Source organism: Typopeltis vanoorti, chromosome 11 (genome assembly GCF_054136105.1).
Source record: "Typopeltis vanoorti isolate ZY-2024b chromosome 11, IOZ_Tvanoo_1.0, whole genome shotgun sequence".
Lineage (NCBI taxonomy): Eukaryota > Metazoa > Arthropoda > Arachnida > Uropygi > Thelyphonidae > Typopeltis > Typopeltis vanoorti.
Genome location: NC_143559.1, coordinates 76785276 through 76805890, shown reverse-complemented (window position 1 = coordinate 76805890; position 20615 = coordinate 76785276). Strand labels below are relative to the sequence as shown.

The 20615-nt window shown below is 33.6% G+C and overlaps 1 protein-coding gene across 1 annotated transcript in view; it reads left to right on the top strand.

The window, feature by feature from the left end:
• Positions 1-20181, top strand: part of LOC150101762 (nicotinate-nucleotide pyrophosphorylase [carboxylating]-like) — a 51218-nt gene extending 31037 nt beyond the window's left edge. The window contains exon 3 of the mRNA XM_090400977.1: positions 19537-20181. Coding sequence (XP_090257103.1) covers positions 19537-19728 — 192 coding nt within the window. The 3' untranslated portion in view covers positions 19729-20181. The remainder of the gene's footprint in view (positions 1-19536) is intronic.
• Positions 20182-20615: the final 434 nt, after the last annotated feature.

Below are 20615 nucleotides of genomic sequence, written 5' to 3'. Positions count from 1 at the left end.
GGTAAATCATTAGGTTATATCCATAGTAGTACATGCACCATCCATCTTTTATAATGATCAAGTCAAGGAGATAAGTATATAACTTAGAGAAGCACATAAGAAGAAATTTTCTCCCTTCTGATGGACTAAGAGAAACTGATAGAATTTGCTTCACAGAGTGGTCGCATCATAACCACTACTTCTTTTTTCACATAAAGTTCCAAAAGTGGACTAGGATCTTCCCAGATTGAACAACCCATAATCTGATTGATTATATTCTTATAAATATTTAATATAAAACCTGTATACAAACTCAGCAAGAACTATATCTTTTCTAGCTGATGTTGGAAGTGTTAGTTATTTAGCAACAGTTATACTGAAATTAGGTGTTGAACCTACCAGAAAAACACAGAAGTTTAATCTCATGAAACTCACATACACTAAAAACTGTTTGAAACAAATAGTGCTTCCTTTTTTTTTTTAACTAAATCCTTGCTGATTCTCTTGATCTGGATGCATTTTATTGACAGTTTCACAGATAGTCATTGAAGTACTAGAAAATGTCAGGAAGAGAGCATTGTATCAATAAACCACGGATTACCCAAGGAATACTAGAACTCTGTGATCATTGCTGCAATTTATATCCTATTCAGAATCTTTTATCAAGAATGAGCAGTATAATTGTTGTTTGAAAATACTTAAGTCAGTCTTTTCAGATAATTATGCTGCTTGCAAAAAAAAAAAAAAAAAAAAAAAGTTAACAAAAGAATGCAAATAAATAAAATTGATGTTCTTCAAAAGCATACCAAGTAATTAAGAAATTTACAATGCTTTTTACTCATAAAAATTGGGATTATATATGAAGAGAATGGAAATATTGATTATGACAAGATAGTGTGAATAATCAAGGAAATTATTCAAATTTAATGATAGTTTGTACCAACAAAATATAAATGAATTATTTCAATGATAATAGAGGGGCAGTATCCTATACTGAGAAGAAATAAAGAGCTACTTGAAAATCAAAAAACATGAAAGCAGCAGGAATAATTTCATCAGAACTGCTGAAGGAATAGAATCTGTTGTTAGTACACTGTACAAAATTTGCCTTCAGATGTGGAATACCAAAATTTGGCTATTGATTGGTGCACATTGTTTTTATTCCTGTTGCAAAAAAAGAGGGAAACAGCAAAAAAGGGCAATAATTCCAGAACATTTGGCCTTATCAGCTATCTGAGCAAAGTATTTTATTAGACATTTTACTTTTGTGAATTGATACAAAAATGGAATTAAATTTCTCAGACTTACAGGTTGGGTTAGGAAAAACAGGAGTATAGTAGATTATGCATTTACACTCCACATATCATCAAAGAAAAATACATAGAACATAACAGAGTATTATTCCATCATTTTGTTGACATACAGAAAGTCTTTGTTTCGTGTGATCTCCCTTTAGAAAATTTCTAACACATGATGGAATGGATAGCAGGATAAGATTAACTCGGCGTTAGTAAGGTGGGGTGTCACAGACCCCAAAGATATAGAAAGAAGTAACTGACACCCCACCTTACTAACGCCAGGTTAATTGCATTCCTGTATTTATCTTCTGAAATGGTGGTTGAAATCTTAGGGAGCTATAGCATTAATTATGTGTTTTAACTTAGGTATTGGTTAGATATTTAAGAGAATAAAAACAGCACAAAGAATGAATTAAATTGTTCAATGCTCTGTCACAAAGACATCTTCAGGGGTACAACATACATTGTAATAAATACACAAATGACACAGCAAAGTGGCACTTGCTAGCAAGTGCACCCTCTATGGACACTAGTAAAAGCCTAGGTTGTAGCTCTGGATGTCTAAGAAGTACTGTTTCCTTTATCTTTGTTTAAAACAGCAGTATTTATGTAAGTTGATTTCAAGGAAAGCTGCAGATTCTAGACCTCTCATATTTGAACTTCTGCAATGAGGTATATTGTTTTTCCCCTATGATTCTGTGGGTAGTGTCCAAGCCATGATCCACCAGACCTGACTGACCAACATGATAACAGGTTTTCTCTTGTTTTTCTAAGTGGATTTTGACTTATCTTGGAGTCCTCCCATAGCTCAACTTGGAGGAACATGGACCTCAGGAACTAAGTGAAGGAGTTGGTCCTTAAGCAGAATGCATAAGGATACCAGTTTTGAGTGAGGTTTGAAGGCAGTGCAGAGATATTTAAATTTGGCTGTTTTTTCTGACATAGGAATAATGATCAGAACATGTACTTAATTCATTTTGAGATCATGACAAAAAAAGAAATACAAGTTGAAACTTAAACTGTCTAGGCAATTAAATTTGTAGCCGTCTTTAAGATGCAGGGATACAGGAATGTTACTGACCTATATTAAGCTCAAAATCAAGTTATGCTCAAGCCCTCTGTATCTACAAGTATGTCAGCTTTGTTTAAATTAGAGAGATTAGAGGCTAGCATGAGCAATTCTAGCTCATGCTAGCCTTATTAATGCACCTATCAGTTACATTCGAAGCCATTCCAGCCATTTTCAATTTGGATTTCTTTTGGATTTCTGGTGCTTTTGGTTTTTTTGCATATAAAGAATTTGCAAAAAAACTAAGAAGTAAACATGAAAAAAAAAACAGCCTTTTTAAATTCAAGATCTCAACCTCAAATTCAGCCTCTTAATGTTATCATCAACCTTTTTTTTTTTTTTTTTTTTTTTTTTTTTTTTTTTTTTTTTCCAAAAGACTAAATTGAAGTGGCCATCGGTGTCCTTTGTCTTTCCAGTACTCTGCTATAGCATCTATCAGTAGGTCTGATGTTTCACATTGAACACATGGCATGACTTTGACTTGACTCTAAATACTACTAACAACATTAGGCTCTGCATGCCCTTAGATTGAAACAGTAAAAGTATAATTTAAAAAAAAAAAAAACTGACTTATTGGCTTTTTAAAATTACTAAAAATAACTCCTTTAGTTCCCTCCTCCCACTTTACAGGGTATCTAAAATCTTTAAACCCAATAACTCTCTCAGATCCATAGAAGAAGCTATTGATTTCTTCTTATTGGGTGTAAGAGACCTTGCATTAATATTAAAAATTCTACCCATTTTAAGGTTTCTGTCAGAAATTTAATTTTTAAATAATTCATATAGTATGGTAATCTTTGACATCACTTCTCTTTTCACCAATATACCCTTGAGTGACAACTTTATACTTAAAAACATGTCTTTCACCCAACATCACCAATCTGCTCTTTGGTCATCCATGGAAGGGTTACTTTTCTTGGAAAAACAAAATAAGAAAATAGAGGGTATTTCATCTAGACTAACTTTTACATGGATAATTTTGAAATGTTTGCTCTTCACAGCAAAAAAATACACCTAAGTCTTTTATCTAGCTAAGATATGTTGGTATTGCGTTCTTAATTTGGCCTTGTGGCCTACACACATTAGACAAAGTTCTCTTCCACCTCAACAGTCAACATCAAAGAATTTGTTTCGCCTTGATAACACATCTTCCAAATAGTAAACTTTCTTTTACAGTCTGCAGAAAACCTACTCAGATGAATAGATATATTCACAAACTCCCTATCCCAACAATATGATATTATTAACTTAAATTTCTAACTTATTAACTTAAATTTTTATTAAATTAAATTTCAATGCCAAAAAAACTCAAGCCTGCCTTTATTACCTGCAAGAAAATCCCACCTTATCTCTTCTTACTTTTTGATAATGTTCCAATTTCCTTTCACGATGAACTTTCTCCTCTTAGGTTGACTGTCGCATCCATTTTATCCTGGCACAAACATATATACATAGCCTCCTCAGTCTCTTAAAGCTCTGTGTTCTTTTCTCTTTTCTGTTCTAAACATTACTTTTCTTCTCAAATCCAGCCACCCTTGGAGTATTTTTCCCACATCTGGGATGGAGTGTGTAAGAACTCCTTAAGAATTCTTGATTGTATTCAGAAGAGGGCAATCCACTTAATAGATGACCCTTCCCTAATGGGCTCTCTTCATTCACTTTACCATAGGCACCCTGTTTCTTTGCTGTGCCTTTTCTATAGATACTTTCATGGGCATTGCTCCTCTGAATTGGCTGCTACCTTTCCTTTACTTTTTTCTAACCATGTAAGAACTAGAGCACCTACTGGCCAACACTGTCCAGCTTCAAACACACAGAACTAACTTCTCATCATTCATTTTCTTTCATTCCATCCACCTCTCTTCTTTGGAACAATCTAATCCATACTGTTTTTCCCATTGAATACAACCTCTTAAACTTTAAGGAACATATCAATAGGTTATTTTTCTCCTTAATCACTTGCTCACACATGCCATTGTAAGGTTATCGGTCTTGTGACCTTTCATGTGTAGGGCCCTCATACAAAATATATAAATACATAAAAATAAAACTTCCTGTTATGGACTGTCTGAAAAAAAGAAATATTAACAAAATATACAATATCTTCAGCCTGATTAGCCAATTGGATAGACTCTCTGCTTTTCAGTCAGTCTCAAACTGAAATTTGAAAAAGCCCATCTCTAGAGCATTTTCTGGATTATCTAACCCTTAGTCCAACTACATACTGATAAATAAAAGATTCCACAGTGGTATAAAGAGTGCAAAGACTTACCCAGAGCAGATATCTCATCAGACCACAATCCCATAGTTGCAGAAATATGTCTTAGATTAAAATCAGCCAAAAAATCACAAAAGAAGAAAAAGAAAATTGATGTAGAAAAACTAAAAGACCCGAAGATAAATAAAAGAGCCAAGACACAGCTTAACCTGCAATTACAACAGATTAACATAGAAGAAAATGAAAGAGTGGAATCTCTTTGGAATAGCTTAAAGAATGCCATCGTAACAACAAGTATTAAAGAAGTAAGTTATGTGAATAATGTAAAACAACAGGAATGGATGACAAATGCGATTTTCTCTTAATGATACAAGAATGTACAAAAACAAAGACCTAGCCAAATATACAGAAACACGTAACATCATCAAGAAAAAATAAAAGAAGCAAAGGAAAATTGGATGAAAAATTTATGTACCGAGATTGAAGTGCTTCAGAAGAAACATGACGATTTTAATCTTTATAAGAAAATCAACAAAATTTCCAGAAAACTCAGAAAAAACAAACAATGTCTCTAAGAGATGAAAGTGGAAAAATAGTTCTAGAAGAAGAGAATAAAGCACAGATTTGGATAAAATATGTAACAGAACTCTTCAATGATACTAGGCAGAGGTTCTATAAATATAAAAGATAACATTCAGGGACCAACAATTCTGAAATGTGAAATAGAGAATACTATAAGATCAGGTAAAGCAAGAAAAGCCAGTGGACCAGATGGTGCACAAACAGAATTTTTAAAATGAATAACCAAATAAAATCAAACTTCTTGAAAAACTATTTAATAAAATATATGAAAGTGGTGAATTTCCACCAGATTGGCTCAAATCTACATTTATCACTGTCCCAAAGAAACCCAAAGCAAATTCCTGTGGCAACTTTCGACTGATTAGTCTAATGAGCCAAACATTAAAAATATTTTTGAAAGTAATTCAGAATCGTATCTATAGAAAAAGTGAGGAAACTCTGAGCGAAATGCAGTTTGGCTTTCAGAATGGTTTTGGTACTAGAGAGGCCCTTTTCTGTGCCCAAATATTGATACAAAAATGCATAGAAAAACAGAAATCTGTCTTTATGTGTTTCATAGATTTTAAAAAGCATTTAACAAAGTCAGATACACTAACTTAATAGAAGTCGTTCAAAAAATAGGGCTAGACGAAAAAGACATGACTAATAAGAAATCTGTATGGAAATCAATCAGCTATATTCAATTAGACAACATTACCACCAGTGATATTAACATCAAAAGAGGAGTGAGACAAGGATGCGTGTTCTCACCACTCTTGTTCAACATACGCTTAGAGGTAATCTTTAAAAAGGCATTGGAAGAATGTCCAGAGAGAATTGCAATAAATGAAAAGATTGTGAACAACCTACGATATGCAGATGACACTGTGCTAATTACAGATAACATCACAGATCTCCAAAAACTCATTGACAGAGTATACATACAAAGCCAAAGAATGGGAATAAATATAAACATCAACAAAATGAAATACATGGTCATCAGCAAACGTCCAACCTCATCAATGAAAGTGACACTCAATGGGAAAAATATCGATCAAGTGTCAGGGATAAATATCTTGGTTGCTTGCTTAATGAAAGGTGGGATCCTGAAATAGATATAAAGACAAGGACTGAAGTTGTCCTTTATGAAAATAAAAACATTATTCTGCAATAAAGACCTAAACATAGAAGTCAAATGCTGAAATGCTACATCTGGTCCTATGGAATTGAAACATGAACATTGAAGGCAACAACCATCAAGAAAATTGAAGCCTTTGAGATGTGGCTATATAGAAAAATGCTAAAGATATCATAGACAGAAAAAATTACAAATGAAGATGTCTTAAAATACAAACAATCAAGAAACGAAACACATCATATCTTAGCCACATCATGAGAAACAGCAAATACCAACTTCTGCAAACTATTTTGGGGGAAGAATTGATGGCACAGGAGCTACAGGGAAAAAAAAGAATATCTTGATTTGACAACATCAAGATGTGGACAGGAAAGAGCAGCATACAACTGCTCAGATTAATGCAAGTTCACCAAGATGGTCGCTGACCTTCGATAGAAGATGGCACCATAAGAAGTCCAACTACAAAATTTCACCTCATGTTGAAGAATAGATGCCAGATGAGTATGAAGGAGTGTAGAAGTGATTGGGTGGTAGTTTTGTAATACAATTGGGAAAGTAAGGGTCTGGGTAGAGCAGTTTTGACTGGTCTACTTAGTCGAAACTGGTCAAAAAAACCTGAGGCAAGGCTGTTTTAGCCCTATCTAACTTTTGGAGACTGAGGCCCTTCCCATAATGCATAGTATTATACACATCCAAAGGGAGGTGGGGCTTTGCATTATGGGATACTAAGGCAATTGATGTGAAGTCATTAGCCTCTATATTATACAAGTAGCCTAGTTATGAAGATACTAACGTACCTTGTTTGCCTACATGTGGATCAAGGATTAAACCAAGAATATAATTTCTAAAAAAAAATCAGCTGTCTTTTTATTCCAGCATAGGGAGTAGGTGAGGCTGTTTTAGCATTAACTTTTGGAGACTGAGGGAGGCAGTTCAATCTCCACCAGTAGCCAATCAGAGATAGCTGGCCCAAGACTATCACTAATTATATATGTGTTGGTGAAGAGAGGCGAATGACAAGTGTTGCCATCTCATGGTTTCTAACTCTAACAATATGTTTACTGTCTGAAAATAATGTGGGTTCAACGGTAGATTTTCTCGAGTTTACAGGAGAAAAAACCCACTTGTCCGTGCCAGAGATCGACTAACTCAGGAACTGGTCGAGAAAAGGCTTAGAAAATGTCCCTCTAGTTGGTGACTAGATTTGAAGCCAAGTCTTTCTTCGTGTGGTCAAGCGCTGTAGAGTGCAAACGTCACTTCTCTGAGCTACACAGGCTCTCGAATATAATTTCTTGGCATCTTTAATTTATTTTAATACAGTCTAATTAGTTACTTTTAGTCTGTGCTGTGTGGGTGCACTGATTCAAACCTCAGCAAGTTGCAGAGACACTTGCACAAATGGTGATGGATTTTTATAGATAATATGCAATTTAAGCAAATTAATTTAGTGCTTGCAATTTTACATGTTATAGCTAAATAAAAGAGGCAACATTAATATGAGAAATATTACATTAGTAGTTTTAGTGCATTTAACCCTCAAAATATCACTTTTGAAATTAAAGCAGAAATGAGCTGTAAATTCATTTATAGTCACACACACACACACACACACATTGAGACTGAGATTGGAAACTCGTGCTCAAAATGTTTTTCATGTGCACATGGACCAGCAGAAAGTAGAGTGAATATTGCTAATAGGCATTATTAAATTTCACTGGTTTTATATAGGAATCAAAAAAGAACATATGTAAAAACTCACAAAATCATATTCAAGAAGATTTCAGTACAGTTTTTAAAAATTCGTTCCAAAAGAAAAATCGTAGTAATGTGGATGCCATAATAAGTGGAATCACATTAAGCATACACTAACACATCAGCAATTCTGAAAATTGGAGCTACATGAACTGTAAGCAATTATAAGAAGCTGCCAATCTTCTGTATATTTGATCATATGCATATATTGTCATACAGCAATTTTCATTATTTGGTTCAGAACTGTTTGACTATTATGTCAGGAATGTTTGACTCTTTGATCAGATAAAATTTAATTAAATTGGTATTTAGGATCCCTGTGATGCCTATATGTCCAAAATGGCTCTGAGTTCATTTGTCCATGTGATATTGAATGGTGTTACGCTATGCAAAAATACTATTATTAAACCCATGTTTTTTTTAAATGATTACTTGCAATCATTTGATTTTGTTCTCATTAATTAATACCTAGATTTACAATGGAATTTAAAAAGGAAATAAAAATGCTTCTACAGCAAATTACTTTCATTACTAATGAATGGGGAGGTGAAAAAAAATAAATTTAATTGGCAAGAGTATTTGGTGTAGTGAGAGTCAGCTGTTGTGTCTCGCATTATTATTATTGAATAAAATTCAGTATAATCACCGTGTAATGTATAATCAGAGAAATTTTCTGTTAAGGTTGTTTTTCATTATTTCATTTCATTTTAATTTATATATTTTTATTTTAACTCATTTTAATTTGCTTGAACTTCATATTATCATCAAATTCCTGACATGTATCCTCAAGGAGTGTACAGGATGTGATAGTACTACATGAAAAACTTACATCACTACTAACTTCCTTCCTATCTACAATTTTCCTCCAAATCAATCTGTTACCTGTCAAGACTCCAACACTATCAGATCTTACTTGGTCTTTTTCCTGCCAACCTGGCAGAGAACACTTGTTTTGCTAATCTTTCTTCTCCCATTCTGTTTAAGCGACCATACCACCTGAGATTAGCACTTCATATGGATATTCAAATTTATTATGATAAAATCGGCCCTTATCTTCCTTAGCCTTTTCATATACACATTTGTGCATGAAATGAAACTTTTCTGACAGTAATAGTATGTACTGCTAATGTCGTTTATAAAGAAATACTGTAGTAATGTATTTATTGCAACCTACATAAAATTTATTGACATTACAACAAAGAATGTGGAGGAGGTGAAAAAGAAATGTATAAGCAACTTGAGTTAGTGAACAGTAAAAGGTGATTATTATGGGTGATTTAATTATAGCGGTATAGACTGGAATGAAGAGATAGCATTTGGGAATAAGAAAATGAATTTTTTGACTTCTTGAGAGACAATTGTCTGCAGCAAGTAAAGGAGATCACACAAGGATCAAGAATTTTAGATCAGATTATTTTATCAGAGGATGTAGTTGTGAGTGGCATTTTGCACTTTCCTCCAGTTGGTAAGAGTGATCACATGGGTTGTGGCTAGCTATGTGAAAACTTCTGTGAGGAAAGGATATATGTGGAAGTACAAGGCTGGTGATTATGAGAAGCTTAGAGTTCCAGCATGGAATGAGGAGTTGAGCAGTAAGGAAATAAATGCTGCTCCTGAGAGCTGACAGAGAAATACATAACAGAATCAGTGTGCAAATGTATTCTGAAGATCAAAAGGCTGAATAAGGTAGGTGTAAAATGAATGAGAAGATTAAGCATGAAATTCGGAAAAAGACACTTTGGAGGCAGCACAAGATTAATAATGGTAATAATCAGTTGGAAGAAGTGTATAAAGAGCAGGCCAGAAGAATGACTCACTTGGTAAGGACAACAGAAGTGCATTATGAGCAGAAATTAGCAAATCAGGCTAAGAAAAACCTTCATGAGTTTTTTTTCAACATGTAGCAAGTAGAAAGAAGAATGATTACGGTAAGATGATGTTAATAGATGAATGTGGGAGATTGGTAACTGCTGCAGAGGACATAGTCGAGGTATTCAGTAGCATTTCATCAAGTATGGAGAATGAAATGAGAGAAGATTTAATGGTTAACGAGCAAGAGGTATATTAAGAGTTAAGTAAGTTAGACATCGATGAGGCAATAGGACTTGATGACATATCACCACGTCTTAGGGAATGTTCCAAGGAGTTATTAACCTTTGCCTACCTGTTTAACAAGTCTTACAACAGCACAAGTCTCCCAAAGGAGTGGAAGGAAGGCAACATTGTTCCACTTTATAAAGGTGGTATTAAGTCAAAGGCAACAAATTATTATTTTTATTATGTGACACCTCCAGGGAGTCCAAAGACTCATCGAGGAAGGGCACCTACTCTAGAACTTTGTCTCCACTACTCAATCCATCAATTACAACAAATCGCAATGAACACCATCTACCCACCCACCACCACTAGTATTCTGAGAGATAATTACAAGCATCCATGCCCATGGCAGGATTCGAACCCACAGCCTTTTGGCTGGAGAGCAGATATGCTAACCACTCAGCCAACCAGGCTGATATGTATATCTGGAGTTAAGGTATTGGAGAGGGTGAGAGATAGGATACAAACGTGGGTTGATAACAGTGGTAATCATTTGTGCTTATCAGCATGGGTTTGTTAAAGGGAGGTTGTGTTTTACCAACTTTGCTTGTGTACTATAAGAAGGTCACGAATGTATTAGATAAAAAAGATGCATATACAGTGGTATATGTAGATTTTGCAAAAGCCTTTGATAGATTGCCATGCCACAAATTGGTCACTAAACTGAAGCAGATGCAATTGGATGATAGACTAGTTAGGTGATGGTTATCAGATAGGTATCAGCAAGTTGTGTATGGGGGGGGGGGAGGAACTATCTTGAAATAGGAAAATCACTAGTGGTGTGCCATAGGAGTCTGTTTTGGGACCGTTGTTATTTAATTTGCATGTTAATGATATTGGAATAGGTTTAACTGGTGATATACAACTGTTTGCAGATGATGCAAAACTGGAGAGAGTGATGTGGAATCAAGCAGATGTTGTGGGTTACAGTAGGACTTGAATTGATTGTATGAGTAGCAACAGTATGGAACTGTCAATTCAATGGTAAGTGAAAAGTGTAAGGTTTTTGAAATATGGTAGGCCAGTGGTCTCAAACTCAAATTGCATGCGGGCCGAATGTATGATGTGAAAGCAGCTGACAGGCCGGAATTTTTTTTTTTTTTTTTTAACAAAATGAGAGTGAATATATATGTATATATATATTGAACCGTACTTACCCTAATATATGGATACCACCCTTTCATAATTATGAAACCCTTTTATAACCTTTATAACTTGAGAATAAATAATGACAACCTATTCTCTTTTATTTATTAAATTTTTCTTCAACACATACAGAAAAAATACATGTTTGTATGTAAATAATTATAAACTTCTTTATTTCTTACTGCAACTTGACACTTGATGGCGTTTCGATTCTGATAAAGTTTGTAGCCTTGGAGAAAAATTACTAGAAACTATTTTCATCATGGATTGTAGATGCTCATCGGTTAATCGGGTTCTTTTCTTAGACTTATTAATTTTCAACTGCGAAAAAAACTGTTCACATATAAATATACTCCCAAACAAAGCGATTATTCTTATTGCAAAAATTCGTAACTGAGGGTATTTATCTTTTGACAAGTACGAATAAAAGTTAATCAAATCTGTATATTCAAATCTTTGAATAAGATTTATATCACACTGTAAATTAATTAGCTCCATTTGTAGATTTTCTGGTGCGTTATTCACGTTCGTTTTTAATGGTAATGAAAATAATCTAAAATCGGACTCCAAATCATTAAAATCTTTCTTCAAATTCTTGTCATAATAATGCTATTTTTCTTGCATATTCTTGAGATTTTTCATTTGAAATAATAGGGCAGGATTTAAGATGTAGGAAATGTACGAAATTTTTTGATTCCAGTTGTGTTTCCCATAATTGCAATTTAACTTTAAAAGCTTTAATACAAGCATACATGTCAGTGATAAGTTTATTCTTTCCTTGCAGCTCTTTATTGAAAATATTTAAATGGCCGGTTAAGTCAACAAGAAATGCTAAATCTGTTATTCATGTATCATTACGTAGCTCGTCGATGGTTTTATTTTTTTGTGTCATGAAAATTTTGATTTCATTTATTAAATCAAAAAAAGTTTTAATACAGCTCCTCGACTTAACCACCTCACCTTGTTATAATAAATCATTTCTCCTTACTCACTTTCAATTTCTTCAAGCAATGCAACAAATTCTCGATGATTTGGAGCTCGTCCACGGATAAAGTTGACTGTTTTAGTTACTGTTTCCATAACATTATCCATCTGCAAACTTTTAGCACAAAGTGCTACTTGATGAATAATGCAATGTATAGTGCAAAATTTATTCTGAAAATTTTCTTCCTTCACTATATTTCTTAATTTTACCGCTACTCCATTTTTTTTTTTTTTTAACCAACCATCATCACTTGCAAATCCAACCATTTTATCCCAACTTAATTTATATTTATCTATTACAGTTTTTATTTCAGAGAAAATATCCTGCGCACCAGTTTTTCCTTTCACAGGAATTATTTCCAATAATTCCTCAATTACTTCAAATTCATCAGTAACACCTCGTACAAAAACGGCAAGTTGTGCTATATCTGTGATGTCAGTACTCTCATCAACTGCTATTGAGAATGCTGCAAAATCTATATTTTTTTCTTTTAACTAACATCATAAATCACTAGTGGATTTCATTAATACGTTCTGCTACCGTGTTGGCTGACAAACTAATATTTTTAAATAATTGTTTGTCAGGACAAAGAAGTTCAGCAGACTTAATCAAACAATCTTTAAGGAATTCGCCATCAGTAAATGGTTTTGATCATTTTGCAATGATGTGCACGAGAGCAAAACTTGCATGAACTGTTGCTTCACTGGATTTATTTGTTTCAGTAAAAAAAAATTTGTTGTCGTTGTAAGCCAGATTTCAGAAACTGTAACTTTTCTTCCCTCAATTTGCCTTCCAACATTTCAAATTTTTCTTCATGATTCGTTTCGTAATGCCGACGTAAATATTCTTTTGGAACTGATATTCCCTTATTACAAATAAAACATACAATTTTATTGCACACAACACCACAAAAGTACATAATTTCCCATTTATCTTGAAAAACACGTCTTTCTTCGTCCACTTTTCTTTTACTCTTTGTTAAAGCCATGGCTTGCAGTTTAATCTCTTAATTAAAATCATTAATTTTATTTACAACTTTAATTCAACAAGATGAATTTTTGTATGAAAGCAACACTCGTTATGCACAATTCTAAACAATAGGTATTGATATAATGTAGATCTAACAACAAGCACAAATAAACAGGTTTTATAAGCTGTACATTGGTTTGTCTCCATCTATATTACAATATGAACGCGCAGCTGCATCAGAAACACCAGAATACTGAAGCGCCACCAACTGTTGGCTGGCGAACTAAATTTACTGATTGTAAATTGTAGATATGGACTGAGTTTATGTGCACACAAGCTCAGTCTATGTCTCTAAAACTATAAGCACCATATTTACAACAAATACATAATTGAAATGTATTCAAGGACTGGATGCGGCCCATGGGCCACCAGTTTGAGACCACTGTGGTAGGCAATCAGATGCCAAGTATACAATCAGTAGAGAAATTTTGGAGGACGTCGAAATAAGAGACCTTAGAACGGTGATGGACAAGGATCTGTAGTTCAGAGGTGGCAATGATGTGAAGGACCTTAACATGCAGAAATAAGGAAGTTCCGATTCCAACTGCATAAGGCTTGATCAGAACTTGTATGGGTTATTGTGCACAGATTTGGTCCCCTGGTTTTCAGGATGATGAGGACACGTTGGAAAGGTTCCAGAGAAGACTAAGGTTATAACTGGTCTTTAGGATATGAGGACAGATTGAGGGAATGCAGTTTGCAAAGCTCTGTGAATAGGAGGAAGAGAGGAGATATGATTAAGACATTTAAGTTGGTAATAGGTTCTTACCGGTTAATGCAGAAAGATTTTTTCATAGAATAGAAGGGGTAGAACAAGGAGATATACATGGAAGCTGTATAAGGAGAGTGTGAGCAGGGGTATAAGGAGCAGATTCTTTGCATGGTAAGTGGAATTAGTTTAAGGCACGATTTGATGGGCGAGTGGAGAGTCTTTTGACTCCATGGAGGTCTGGCGTTAATAATAATTTTGAACTTAACTGATTTACAGATTCTTTTAAAATAATAAAAAAAAAACATTAACAAAAAACAAGAAATCGAATCAAGTTGTTAAACTCTCTCGTATTCCTTCCTATCTTCATCCTAATCTTTCTTACTCTGAGTTTAAAGCATTGAAATCACTGAAGAATAACAATAATTTAATTATTACAAAAGCTGATAAGGGGAAGGCTGTAGTGATTCAAGATAGGAAGGAATGCGAGAGAAAAATGTCTCTTTTACTTCGCGACTGTTCAACTTATAGGCCTCTTACATCGGATCCTACCCGGAGTCAATTGAAGAGACTTAATTCTCTTATAGATAATGTATCTACATGGAATGAAGATCAAAAGAAAAAACTTAAAACCTTCTTCAGTTGTCCACTTAGACTGTATGGTCTTCCAAAAGTTCATAGACCAGTCGTAGCTTGTATAGGTTGCCCCACTTACAAAATCTCAAAATTTTTATCAAATTTACTCTCCTCTTCAACTAGAAGAACTGATACTTATATAAAAAATAAAATTTCAGATCTTCATTTGGACGTTTCTGATATCATGATCAGTTTAGATGTTGTTTCTTTATTTACAAATGTGCCTCTTTCTGAAAGCATTGAATTACTACAACAGGAATTTCCTTCAGACATTGTAAACGTATTTGATTTTGTAATACAATCTGGTTATTTTTCCTTTAAAAATAAGTTGTATCAACAAATTGAAGGAACAGCAATGGGCAATCCTCTTTCTCCTACTATCTCCAATTTCTTTATGGAACATTTTGAACAACGTATCTTTGACAACATTTCTCCCAGACCTACTCATTGGTTCAGATATGTCGATGACATTTTTGCTGTATGGAATGGCTCTTCGGATGAACTTCAACAATTTCTCACTAAGTTAAACGTACTTCATCTTAGGATCAAGTTTACCCTAGAAATAGAATCAAATAAGCAGTTAGCCTTTTTAGATCTTCTAATTCTTCGCCAACCAGATGGTAACCTACATTTCTCAGTTTATAGAAAGAAGACTCATATAGGCCATTATATCCATGCGGAATCTCATCACCATCCCAGTCAAAAGGCAGGAACTATTAAAACACTGGTTCATCGAGCCCCCTCCTTTTGTTCTTCAGACAATCTTTTACAGAAAGAACTACAATATATAACTTCTTCCTTTCTCTCTAATGGTTATAAGAATTGCTTCATTAAAAGAACTTTGGGTAGTTTTAATGTCTTCCTCTTCAAACACAGAAGAAATAACATGCATTCCCATCCCTTATGTACAAGGCATCAGTGAACATATAGCAAAAGTTTTAAAACCACTGAATATTTTTGTTGCCTTTCGACCGTTTAGAAAAATCTCCACCTTTCTCACTTCTAAGGACAAGATTCCACATTTTAATCATCCAGGTGTCTTGTGGATTATCTTATTTCGGACAAACAGGAAGATCTGCCTCTATTCGGCTAGAAGAACACCAATCTTATATTGAATACTTTAAACCTGAAAAGTCTGGATTTGCAGAACATGCCATCTTCACTAGACATAGTTCATTGGAGAAAGACGAGTTCTTCACAAAAGTCAGTTCCTCATGGAACGCCTTTATAAAGAAATATGTGAAACTCTGCTTCATTCTCCTAACTTAAATAGATCCGATAGCTTACGTCTGTCCCCTTTATTGGAGATAGTACTTTACAAATCAGCTAATCTTTGCTAACTTTTTATTGTATTGATTTTTTTTTTTTAGGAAATTTATTGACCTTTTTAGTTATCTTACACCAGCTACTTAGGTGGTGCTTTTTTTGGAATCGTCAGTTATTGTTTAATTTGAGCTTAATATGTACTGAGGATGCCTGTGACACACAGGCAAAAATTATACTATTAAATAATCTTTGTACATGTGTTTTTTTCCGTTATTAATTTTGTATCGATATGTCTACTCACGGTATATCTCTTTTAAGTTAACCAGTAACCCTGATGAGTTACCAGATATTAAGAGATTTTGAAACTTAATTATTATGCTTATGTATCAAATCAAAACCAAAATAGCTTGTTACTTATATTGTAATAATCTTATATAAACAAGGTTGAACATTGTTTCTTGTTTGAAAAAAGTAAATGTTCAGTTAAAATTTTCATATCTTTTGTTACAGATAAAAAAAAAAACTTTTTTTCATAATTTTGTACATTATTTTTTAGTCTTAGTAGCACAACTAGTACATGGTGAGAAGGTTACTAATCACGCTTAATATAATTCATTTAGTTTATAGCCGATCATTTATTGTTGCTGACCTTTTAATTAAATGGGGTTTAGTAGATTCAGTGTAGCAAACAAACAGCATTAGTGAATTTACCCACACAAACTACAAAAGTCTCATGGCAATTAGTGCTGTGTTAAAGAAAAATTCACTATAAGAAACTGTTTCTTTGGTCTCTATTTTGCTGTATTTCACATTATTATTACTACTGAATAAAATTAAGTATAATCAGATACCTTCTGTTAAGATTGCTTTTCATTTCTCATGTGCTATCATATAATTCACTCTAGGAAAGAGTACCCCTATCAATCTGTCCTACATACCTACCTCTTTGTGTACCACTGGTACTTGAGGCTGAAACTGTCTTCTTTAGTTATCCCTGTCTCTTGCCGCTAATTTTACCTACCTCCCAACCAGGTGTCTTTAATATGTCATTTTTCAAGTTTCAGGCCTTTCTCTTATCAAAACTACCTTTTGTAATTACTCTTCTGTCCATTCTCAGTATATGAGAAATCCACTTCCATCTGTATCGTCATTTCACTAGTAATACTTTTTTTGCTTTGTTTCTTTGTCATATGTTGTCATCAGAATATTAATATTTTACATAAAATATCTTGTCTGATAACTAATTTAGCTTCTTGTTTCTTTTACTTTCCATGCTCTGATCCATATTGTGTGGCTTCTTGCAGGGGAAAAACAAAGTATATATGTAAGTTAACAAGCAAAGTTTGCAGTAACTGTTGTAGTATAAATAATGGGAAACATGGTTTGAGTTATCCACTTTCCAATATTGTTTGGAGATGATTAACTGAAAAAGTTAAAATATGGTGTGTGAAGAGATCTAATAAAGGATTTGCAAATGCTGCTCACAATCAGTTCTTGAGTGATCCAGGAGGGGGAAAACAAACAAACAACAACAACAAAAAACTGATGGATTCTTTTAACTGATGAGAGAGAGGAAATTTTCTTCTAGATAGAGCTCTTGTCCTAATCGATGCCATGATGTGAGTGGGAAGAGTGATAAGCTAAACCTGATCTTTCTTGAGTCATTGTTGCCAAGATGATCTCAAAACTTCTAGAAGTCTAACCTATTTAAGAAAGACCACAATAACAAGGAATTCTATAAACCAATAGCTTCCTCTTTTTGGGAGAGCAGAGGAGGCTTTGTATGGTGAGAATAGCTTTATATGCCACTCTGATGTTAGTTTCTTTTATGTCACTTCATATGAATGATCAAATACAAAAATGTTTTTGTTGCTAAGCTTCAGTGGTCAAAAGTTCTTGCAGTGTGACTTCTTCTATTGTGTGTTAGTCAGTTTTAATTTGTTGGCATTTGCTGTTCAGCTTCAAAGCTTTTTGTTTAGTTGTGATGTGAGATTCCATTTTATTACTTTCCTTATACTTGTAAGCTTTTCATAATCCAGTTCATGACTACATTGAAAAGGAGTCCAGACATTACACAATCCATTCTCACACCAGTCCTTATCTCAAATCATTCTGATATTGTTTGATATGCAACATTTTTATTATACATTTCTTTTATTATTTTACCTGTTTTTGTTTTGATAAAATTTTAGGTATAAGGTGGTTCTAAATTATAAAAATGTGCTGCACAGTACTTCCAGCTATTCTGTAATCAACTTTCACACAACTGAGGATACTTCCTCTCCACTGTTCACATTTAGTTAGATATCTTTTCTTTGGAATTGAAAACACTTGAAATGATAGGTTGTCATATTGTAAGCTTTAGTTTACTCGATCTGCAGTAATTATCGTGGTAAAAAAATATTTTTTTTCTTTTCTATTAAATTATTTAAGGAATTTACAACATATACTGGAATATTAATTAAAAGAAACTTTAATAAATACCCCCTATATTTTGGCAATGTCATATTGCCATCTTCATGGGAACATACAACTATGACACATGCACACAGGCACTACAAAAAGCAAATGAGGTAGAAGAGAGAAAAGTACTGTTGTTCCTAGAGTCCTAAAGGTGCCCCTTAGCGGGCTATATCAAGTTGTCTTGGCTGTTGGGGCCGAAGTTCTCAAGATGCAAGCTTCCCAAATTTGGGGCAGTCTCATGTGCCCAAATTGTTGAGGTTTGGATAGTTTTTTAGAGCTGAGGCTGATTCCATGAACAATATTTCATATTTAAATTTGCTGTGGTGTATTAACGTGGCTTTCTTCCAACGTATTTTGTGGCGAATATCCAGAGCAAGGTCTGCAAGCCCAGAGTGGCTGTATTTTTCTTTTCTCTACCTGAGCATTTTGTTTTATTAAACTATCATCTCTTGCTGAGGCCGATTTAATATTGTTGTAGTCAATTTTAAGCTCCTAAATCAATTGAAAGGACTAATGTTTTCTGTGCAAAGATCAGCCAGTAATAATCGCCATTTCATGAAAAGCTTTCATTATAATGATTAAGTATTCATTTCAACAATAAAAATTGAAAATTTACCTGTATAGCATTCCAGCACTTATCTGACAAGTGTAACCCCCTAACTTTGTCATGTGGAAACCATATCTCAGTTATAGAGAATGTCAAGTAATACTTCATGTAAATTTTTAGCTGTCAGATACCAACACTGGAGGGGGGGGGGATGTACTTTAAAGCTAAATTCAAGCCACACATACTAAACCTACAGTGGAAAGTGTTTGCATACATGATACAAAGGTAAGAAAGTGAATATCACATCTCTGGCCTCTTAATGCTAAAAGCTACTTTTTAAAAAAAAAATATTAACATGCTAGGTAAATCTAATTGAGATTAAAAGATACATAATTAATAAGAATAAATCGTTTTTATTTTTGTGTATGTGTATACTACAGAAATTCAGACTTCATTTCCCACACACACTTGTTATTGGCAGCAAGTTTCACAATATTTCTCAGAAATTTTATTATGTTAATATGTTCCATAATTGATCACAAGAGAGTATAATCCCTCTTCAAAATTATAACCCCTTACAGAGGCTAAGTTATTATTATGTAGATGTTCAATATATATATAATATATTTTCCTTTCTTTTTAGGCTTTTCATCAGACAGCAACAATAGTGAAAGCAGAGTTTCCAAATGCTTTGATTGAAGCCAGTGGAGGAATCACAGAAAACAATATAGAACAGTATATTGGTCCTTATGTAGACATTATATCTTCCAGTAGCCTTGTACAAGGTTATGGCATTGTGGACTTTTCAATGAAAGTTACTAAAGATTCTACTTAAAATTTGATATCAAATGTGAAATTAGTTTTTAAATTAGTTGTTTTTACATGAAATTTGAATATTTCCAACCCCACCAGCTTGACAAAGTCAATCATAAGCTCTAGAAGTTAGCAGATGATTGAACTTTTGATTTTATAAACACGATATTTAATCTAAGCAATTTTATGTTGCTTGAAATTGTGTATTAAACCCAATAACAGGGAAAAATACATTTTCCCCCCTTTTAATATGCATCTTGAAAATGTTTATTAAGTTTTCTAGATAGAAGACCTTATGAAATTTAATCTTGCAATGATTTCATTGTGAAAATTATTTAATATGTATTTTTTTTTTAAAAAACAATCAGTATAACAGAACTTTGACATATTTACCAGAGTACACTGAACTTCTAATAACTGTGTTTCCACATAAAGCTGATAAGAAAGTAAATAAAATGCCAGTTCTTCTTTTCAATAGGTGTGAGAAGTCAACAGCTTCTATTTACAACAGAAATTGTAAAAGTAGTCTAGTTGTGAAGATACTTTATTGGTAAATTTTGCTTACACTTAGGTAAAGGAATAAACAAGAATATTTCTTGTCAATGTGCTACTTCAGAAGATTAGCACATTAGACACACAGATGCCTACATCAAAAGTAAGCAACACTTTGTAAAACAACTAGAAGAAATTTCTATCTCACCAACAGACATTCTAGCTAGTCTGGATGTTGTATCATTATTCATAAATATTATGGTACTTGTAATCTGTTCTCTTAATTCAAATTTTTTCCGATGGAATGGCAAAATCTACAAACAACTTTCGGGCCTTGCAATGGGAAGCCTTCTGCAGACTTATTCATGGAAAAATTTCGAAAAAGATGTCTTGTTATCTACAAATCCTAAACCGTCA